At 48.8% G+C, this 9,075-nt stretch overlaps 1 protein-coding gene across 1 annotated transcript; it reads right to left on the bottom strand.

The window, feature by feature from the left end:
- Positions 1–1,313: 1,313 nt before the first annotated feature.
- LOC112402370 (mas-related G-protein coupled receptor member B4-like) lies at positions 1,314–6,481 on the bottom strand. The gene is given in 3 exon segments (XM_024749255.1): positions 1,314–1,515; positions 1,644–1,934; positions 6,441–6,481. Coding segments are annotated over 3 exon segments (534 nt in total).
- Positions 6,482–9,075: the final 2,594 nt, after the last annotated feature.

Raw genomic sequence — 9,075 nt, 5'->3', positions numbered from 1 at the left:
GGCCAGTCGTGGGGTCAGTGGCAGGGTTCTGAGCATTGTCCTGCAAGAGCCTCGTGCACTCAGGGACCCCAGGACCCTGGCCGCTGGTCATCCAGGTATAGGGTAGCGTCCCCCATTTATAAGGTAGTGTCCCCCAGCTATAGGAAGTGTCCCCCCAGCTATAGGGTAGTGTCCCCCCAGTTAAAAGATAGTCACCAGAGCTTGGCTGATGAGGAGCTATGGGTTCCTGTCTGCAGCTCCAGCTCGTCGTGTGGGGTCCTGGCTCTTTTCTGAGATCCAAACATAGACAAGCCCGCCCACCCCAGCTCCTGGAGAGGGCAGTGAAGCCTCATGTCAAACCCAGAGCTAACTCGGAATCTCCTGGGGTCGCTCCTGAGAGCAAAGACTCACCAGCACCTTCCTCTCGGTTGGACGGTCGTACAGGCTTTGGCTGAAACATTTCACTCAACAATCAAAGCAGCCTGGGGGACCACGCGGAGACCTGTCACTGCAGCGTAAGCCTGCCCGCCCCCAGACAGCACTGGTCAACAAATCTTTATTTCGCCGGAATTCTAAAGACAGAAGGAGAGAGTTTTGAGAGAGAGAGTACATCCCACGAGGTCAATCCATTAAAAGTCAAGGAAGAAAAAAATAAAACACAGTATTCAGACCCTAGAACATGCCGGAAAAATGGGCGAAGGACAAGGTGCGTCCTTTCCAAGGACCAGTCTACATCCGAAAGGAGTTTAGCAGCGTTTGTTATCCAAAACTGAAAATAAGCAGAATTTTAACAGTAAGTCAGAGGTTAAAATCGACTTTCTGAGGTTGGTGAGTGTGAGTTCACAAACGTTCTCAAGGCTAATTTAACAGGTTTCAAAAGGCTCAGATGTGTGCATTTGGTTTCATATACACACACACACAAAAATTCTGCTTCTGGGGCTTCCCTGGTGGCGCAGTGGTTGGGAGTCCGCCGGCCGATGCAGGGGACACGGGTTCGTGCCCCGGTCCGGGAGGATCCCACGTGCCGCGGAGCGGCTGGGCCCGTGGGCCATGGCCGCTGAGCCTGCGCGTCCGGAGCCTGTGCTCCGCAACGGGAGAGGCCGCAACAGTGAGAGGCCCGCGTACCGCCAAAAAACAAAACAAACAAACAAAAACAAAAAATTCTGCTTGTGGCTATTTGTCCTCGTTTTTCACAAAGAGGAGGCTGGGAAGGGGACTATTTGGGGGTGCTGACTTGGGGAGGTCTGTGCCGCTGGCAGCGAGGCATAGTTACCACCAGGAGATGGTAGGGACTGTGCCCCAGGGACACGGATCCACTGGGAGCCCCCCATCCTTCAGAGGTCCACCCTCTCCACCTTGCCAGTCAGGGGCACCTTCCCACCCTCACCATCCTCTGTTTCCTCGCCCAGGGCTCTTTGGAGGACCAGCTTGAGGGGCTCCCTCAGCCGCTGTCTCTGAAGGCCCCCAATGAAAAAGTAAAGAGCAGGGTTAGCCGTGCTGTTGGCGCAGGACAGGAGGACGCAGGCGTCGCTGAGGCTGTGGTTTTACATGTCAGCTACAAGGAACCGGATGATGCAGAGGCGCAGGCCAAGGAGGAAGAAGCCCAGGGCCGAGAACAGAAGGACCAGGTAGAGCTTTCTGGGCCAGTGTTGCTGGGAACTCGCCTGGACTTGGGGGGCAACAGCCGACTGGACACGCCCAGGATGGGGAACAGCAGGAAGCCCCACATGGTGGTGGTGGTCATACACGCAGGACAGAGCTTTGTCCTGGGGATGAATAACTGACCACAGGCACGACCTCTCAGTATATTAACCGAAAAGATCAGAGTCCCGAGCAGGGCGCTCACGTTGCCTGACAGGTGCTTGGGGCAACGTCACCGATACCAAATAGGGAAGAAGGAGGACAGACAGCGCTGGAAGCTGATGGCAGTCAGGATGCCCGGGCCAGTGAAGTAGAAGGAGAACCGCAGGACCATAAAGGTGTCACGCAGGTGAAGGGAATAGTGAAGGAAAAGCTTCCGGATTTGGAAGTCTCTAGTTGCAGATTTGTACCATCACACAACGTACACCCAATTCCTCCAGCCCCGGTAGACACCATTGTACCGTTTTCTGAGTTTAATCTGAGCCCTTATTGAGCCACGGCTGCTGCAGCTGCCCATCCACCGTCTCCCAACCTTGCTCCCTCCAAGGCCCTGGCAACCAGCCACACTGTTTGCTCAAGAGCTCACATACCTCCTTATTTCAGATCACTGCTCCCTCCGTGCTTGCAGTTCTGTCCTCCCCACTGTCCTTTAGATGTACTCCTCAGTGGGACCACGGTGTGCCAGCAGCTCATTTGGGGCCTGGACCGGTATATCAACCCATCTGTGAACAAAACCCAAATCTCTTTCTCCTCCACCAGCTGGTCTAGGTGACCCCTTCAAGAGCGAGCTAAAGCAGAGGCTTTGGTGACACGAAGTTCTGAGTCACATGCCCACAATGCTTCCCGGACCCACTGGACCTGCTGAGGTCCAATCCCAAATGCACCATATCCACTGAGGAAGGATCGCTGCAGTGTCTGACCCACATCACGACTTGGAGGCTCTGACAGTCCCCAGCTCAGGAGGGGCAGTCCAGGCGTGTGGCCACTCGCTGTCCTGCGGTCAGGCTCTCAGTCTCTACAAGGGCCCGGGAGCATCCTGGGAGCTGTTCAATGATTGCTAAGTCTCTGACACGGAAAGCACAGCTTTGCTCCAGAACCTCAGGGCTCTGCCTAGCAGTTTCCTGCCTGGACCCCGCCTGATACAACAAGGAAAAGAGAAGTTTCTGAGTCCCAGAGCGTTGCATCTTCAACGTGACTGTCAAACTCTCCCCAAAGCACGTCCATTCCCACCACCCGTGGATACGGTTTCCGTCGTCTTGTGTCCTCACTAGTGTTGGATTTGACTTTTTCTTCCCTAAACACCTAAGTGTGAAATGATGTCCCCTTAGGGCTGTCATTTGCCACATTACTGGCAAAGCTGGGTACCTTTTCACGTTTATGAACTATTTGGTTTCCTTTGCTGTGAATACACAGCACACCTTGGTCCATTTTCCACTGAATTGTCTGTTTCCTTATTGATGTGCAGGACTCCTCATTATCCCTTGTTAATTATATTCGCTGTAAATCTCTTCTCCCACTCTGCAGTTTGACTTCTTGTTTTGTATTGGTGGCTTTGGATAAACAGAAATCTGGTTTTCTAACTATCAACCTTTTCCTGTGTTTTGCTATTTTTTGTGATTTTCCAGGTAGATCGCTCCTCCTTATTCTGAGCTTATGAGGATGGTAAAGTTTTGCTTTTCATATTGAGGCCCCCAATGCAGCTGGAGCATCTATGGGATAAGATACAGATCAAAGTTGTTCTCCCCAAACAGATAAACAAGAGTCCCGCCATCACTCATTGAACAGTCTTTCCTTTGCCCACCGATCGGCCATGCCACCTCTATGACATATTTCTTTAGCGGGCTGGGATTCCTGAAAGGCCCGGCTCAGCTGGGACAGTCAACCACGTACGTGCCTGTATGTGGCCTGTCTGTGTGGCTCAGGCCTCCTCACAGCACGAAGCCTCGGGGATGCTGGAATTCTTACAGTGGCTCAGGGCTCCAAGCCACGTGTCTCAGCAAGGAAGGAAGTTACCTGGCCTTTTACGACCAGCCTTGAGAGTCCCATAGCATTACTTCTGCCAGACTCCTTTGATCAAAGCCACCTACATTCAAAGGAAGGAAGTATACACCCCACCTCTTGATAGGAGAGGTGTCAAAATGTTGCAACCTGTTGTAAAACCACCACACCTCCACCTGGGGTCTTTCTCTTGGTTAGAAGTGGACACAAAATAACTGAGAAGGTGCTTTTCTCATCCAGAAGGAAGAAGCAGAACTACAAGAGGCACCCAGAGAGGCCTCCTAGCAGAAGCATGCCTCGCTTTAGGGAATCAAATTAAGATACTGCCTACAATTCCCTATGACGGATAAGGAAAAGAAGAAAAAGAGAAAAAAATGTACCATGCCTATTGTCTATACCCTTTAATTGTCTAAGAAAATGGAGAAGATGAATCAGGCTTTCAAAGGAAAACTCTTCTTTTGCTATAAATCAGATCTAATCGGGCCAAGATTCTACATATCATGACTGAGTGAACACAAAAAGGGGACATCACGAGCCTCCTGTTTCAGTCACGTGTGAGTGGGAGTGACAGGAACTGGCAGGAAGGTGTCTCCTCGATGACTGTTTCAGAAGGCTAACATCCAAGTTTCCCTAGGCAGTGAACCGAGCTCATCCAGGATCCAGAGACTGGAGTATGCTGCGTTGCCCACACCTGGGGAGGGACCATTTATTGTGATGTGTAAATCAGGGCTGGGGATTGTGGATGGGCAACTGAGAAGCCATGGTTGGTCCATGCCAGTCAGGGAGAAGCCTCTGAGGGTAAGGTCTGTTATGCAGGACCACATTGTGAGACTCAGGGGAGAATGTTCATTCCTATCCTTGAACAAGGAGGCAAGCGCACAGCTCAAACACCTCCCTTCTACCACCTCACACCGGTCAGAATGGCCATCACTAAAAAGTCTACAAATAATAAGTGCTGGAGAGGGTGTGGAGAAAGAGGAGCCCTCTTGCACTGTTGGTGGGAATGTAAGTTGGTGCAGCCACTATGGAAAACTGTATGGAGATTCCTTAAAAAACTAAAAATAGAATTGCCATATGATCCAGCAATCCCACTCCTGGGCATATACCCAGACAAAACTATAATTCGAAAAGATACATGCACTCCGATGTTCATAGAAGTTCTATTTACAATAACCAAGACATGGAAACAACCTAAGTGCCCATCAACAAATGAATGAATACAGAAAATGTGGTATTTATTTACAATGGAATATTACTCAGCCATAAAAAAGGAACGAAATAATGCCATTTGCAGCAACATGGATGGACCTAGAGATGATCATACTAAGTGAAGTAAGTCAGACAAATACCATATGATATCACTTATATGTGGAATCTAAAATAAGGCACGAACTTATCTACGAAACAGAAACAGACTCACAGACGTAGAGAACAGATTTGTGGTTGCCAAGGGGGAGGGGGAGTGTTGGATTGGGAGTTTGGGATTAGCAGGTGCAAATTATTATATATAGAATGGATAAACAACAAGGTCCTACTGTATAACACAGGGAACTATATTCAATATCCTGTGATAAACCATAATGGAAAAGAATATGAAAAAGAATATATATATGTATAACTGAATCGCTTTGCTGCATGGGAGAAATCAACACGACATTGTCAATCAACTATACTTCAATAAAATTAAACACACACACACATCCCTTCTTTTTTTTTTTTTTTCTTTTTTGGTGTTTTTTGGGTTTTAGTTTTTTTTTAATTTTACTTATTTATTTTTGGCTGCATTGGGTCTTCGTTGCTGTGAGCGGGCTTTCTCTAGCTGCAGAGAGCAGGGGCTACTCTTCGTTGCGGTGCATGGGCTTCTCATTGCTGTGGCTCCTCTTGTGGCGTAGAGAGCGGGGGCTACTCTTCGTTGCGGTGCGTGGGCTTCTCATTGCTGTGGCTCCTCTTGTGGCAGAGCACGGGCTCTAGGGCTCCAGTAGTTGTGGCTCGCGGGCTCTAGAGCACAGGCTCAGTAGTTGTGGCGCACGGGCTTAGTTGCTCCGTGGCACGTGGGATCTTCCCGGACCAGGGCTCGAATTCGTGTCCCCTGCCTTGGCAGGCGGATTCTTAACCACTGTGCCACGAGGGGAGTCCCCGTCCCCTCTTTCTTGAATTCCTGTGTGACTGCCAACCTTCTCACCATCTGGGGAAGCCCTGCCTGGCCAAACCTCTCTCCAGCCATAAGATGCTTGCGTTTCTATTCTAGCACGATTGTGATCCATTAGAATTTGTTATACAGGTGGAGTCACTATTATAATTGGTGCGTTGATGCCAAATGTATTTAGCACAGACAATAGAAACAGGTGGTCATACTGATTTGACTTTTGCGATGCTTAATCTCGTCACATGTTCAAAATACACAGACTTTCCACTGGGAAGCACACATTTCCACTGCTGGGAGGCAAATCAGACCTTGTAAGGGCACCATTTGAGTTTCCCTGAAGATGGTACCAGAAAAGCAGGACCCACTGCTGTAAAGACAGTGCCCAGAGGCAGGATGCACAGCGACTGCAGGCGGTGGGGGGGGGGCGGGCGCCCACAGCGCTTGGGCAGAAGCCCAGCTCCACTTGCTGGGCAGCCTGGCCCCGGGCTCTCCACTGAAACGGGGAGATGTTTGTGTTTTGGGCCCTTCGCGGGATTACATGAGTCGGGGCAGAGCCCAGCCCTCCACAAGCCCACCAGCCGTGGGGTCTGGTGGTCCCCAGATGTCACCTTCGGGGAGGAAGGGCAGGAAAACCAACGTGGGACTCAGTGGGGTGAGAGCCACGTGTGTCCCTGGAGTAATAGTGACAATAGTGACCAGCAATTTACTATAATCCATAAGTCTGATCAGTGAGGCGAGATGGGAGGTATAAATGGGACTGGGAGCCCGTGGGAAAGAAGGCGGACACCGTGGGATACATGCGCTGTTAATTTTTCAAATACGTGGAGGATGCCGCTGACCCGTTTCCAAGGTAACTTTCCTTTCAGTAACCTGTAGACCCTGAGTCACGATGCTTTCAGAAAGTCTGGACGGTTCTTCACGCTCAGCGTTGTTTACAATGCAGTGAAAAGAGCATGGCGTTCGGTGCCAGTGGAGTCCGGCTCCGTCTCCAGTGAGTGTAAATCACTGGGCACCTGCCTCTCAGGGTCCGTCCTATTGACCATCAAACAGGAGAAATGGGTCCACACAGCCTCCTTTCCCAGGGCCTGCTCTGAGGATCACGGCGATGACGCGCTTTGGAGAAGGGCTCTGTAAATGCTCATTTTTACTTTAGAGGAGTAACGGGGCAACGTGTGCTTGTGAAATTCAGAGGACTTCTTCCTGGTTTAACTGCCAGCCAAGGCCAAATCAGTGGCTGCCAAGAAAGGGGCATTATGACAGCTATTTATTTGGAAATTTTCCTCCCAACTCTTTATTTATTTTCTCCCAACTAATTAGTTTGAGAATTTTCAACTATTTATTTTGAAAATTTTCAAATCCACCAAAAAGTAAAATGATACAAAAGAACACCTACTAAATCTTCTTCTAGCTTTACTTACGGTTCCCTTTTTCGCTTTCTCCCTCTCTCTCCATCTCTCCGTCTCTCTATCTCTGTCTGCGTGTCTCCTAACAGCACGGATGTCCTCCTACCAACCACAGTCTGAGCATCACCCATGGGCTCTGACCCGCATTCTGTGTCATCATCCGTGTGACCCAAACCCTTGAGCTAACAACCCAGACAATCCAAACTTCCTAGAAGGCTTTCAGATGGACAATATCGTTCATTACAACTCCAGCCGGAAATGGAAGACCAAAGACCCAAACATACTGTTTTTACATTATTTCGAACGAGCACATCTGCAGAGTCCATTCATCACGGGGCAGCTGGCAGTCAGGGTATGCTGGGTTGTGCAGGTCACGGTGGCCACCTTCAGCTGTTTATAGTCTGGGCGCAGGAATATCACAGATACGTGGTCCATTCGCTTGGCTAAACACCATTAAAAAGTTCAGTTGAGAAACATACGGTCGATTGCTTTCCTGTGGTTATTTCCTCTTCCTTGCAGACTTTCACCCCATGTTTGTGCAGACCGATACTTAGCCCATACTTGAAGGGGCCTGGAATTCCACGTGCACGTGTGGGTGCATCTACATGTGTGTGCAGCTCCCCCGTCCCACACCTGGACAGCCCACATGCTCTCTCAAGCGTAGAGATGGAAGAAGGGAAGAGTAGATACTTGAATTACAAGTAAGCAAGGTAGGAGCTGTCCCAAGAGAAAGCAACGATCCCAAGGATGGCAAGGAGAGTCTACACCGGTGATCACACCCCACTCCCAGACAGCGCCAAGGACCCAGCAGTGAGCAGAAGATGACAATGGACCCAGGTCCCAGGTCTGCTGAGTGCCTCACGGACTGGGAGAGACCGTGAGGCTCGGTGGGCAAGAAGCTTCCTGAATTCAAGCCCTGCCCCCACCCCTGGCAGGTTCAGCAAGGTGCTGGCACCTTGATTTTCAACCCCTACCGTCCAAAACTGTGAGAGAACAAGTTTCCATTGTTTTAAGCCACAGAATTTGTGGGAATTTGTTATGGCAGCAACAGGACACTGATAACACACCATGGAAACCAAAAGGAAGGGGAGTGACGGAATCTCTGGCCCTGAGGGAACACGAACCTCCCATATTAGAAGATGACGCTAATCCCATCCTTCTAAGCTATTTTTTAAACTTTCAAATGTTTATTATAAAATTCTTATGCATACTAAAGAATGCACAGATGGATAAACAACGAGGTCCTACCGTACAGCACAGGGAACTACATTCAATCTCCGGGGATAAAGCATAATGGAAAAGAATATAAAAAAGAATGTACATATATGCATAGCTGAGGCACTTTGCAGAAATTAACACAGCATTGTAAATCAACCATACTTCAATAAAAAAATAAATTAAAAAAATACACAGAGTCATACATAAGGTATAAAGAACAATGTAACCCCCCCTCCCACGAACACCCCCCACCCAGCTTAAGAAAAGGACCATCACCAATGGCAAGAAAACTTTCTGTGCCCGGAGAAAGCAGCAGCCTGGGCGCCATGCTCACCCTTATTCCATAACTTTGCTGGGTGCATAAAATGTCCTCTAAAGATACACTGCAAATAACAAGGAATAAATACATTCTGTGAATACATTGTCTAGATTTTATGTAAGTAGCAGCATAACTGAATGCTCCTATTCTTCCAAAGTGTGTTTTATTTTCACTCAATGGCATGTCTATGAAATTCACCAATGTCGATACTTGTTGCCCTAATTCATGTATTTCACTGCTGTAGAATATTCAGGTGAGAAAATCTACCACGACTTACACATCCACTCTCCTGCTAACACTGGGACTTTTAAAATATTTTTCTTTCTTTTATTTAGAAATCCTTCAATGTTTCTTTTTATTATGAAATGGTC

The sequence above is a fragment of the Neophocaena asiaeorientalis genome, unplaced genomic scaffold, assembly GCF_003031525.2.
Source record: "Neophocaena asiaeorientalis asiaeorientalis breed wild unplaced genomic scaffold, Neophocaena_asiaeorientalis_V1.1 scaffold43, whole genome shotgun sequence".
NCBI lineage: Eukaryota > Metazoa > Chordata > Mammalia > Artiodactyla > Phocoenidae > Neophocaena > Neophocaena asiaeorientalis.
This window is presented reverse-complemented; position numbering and strand designations above follow the sequence as displayed.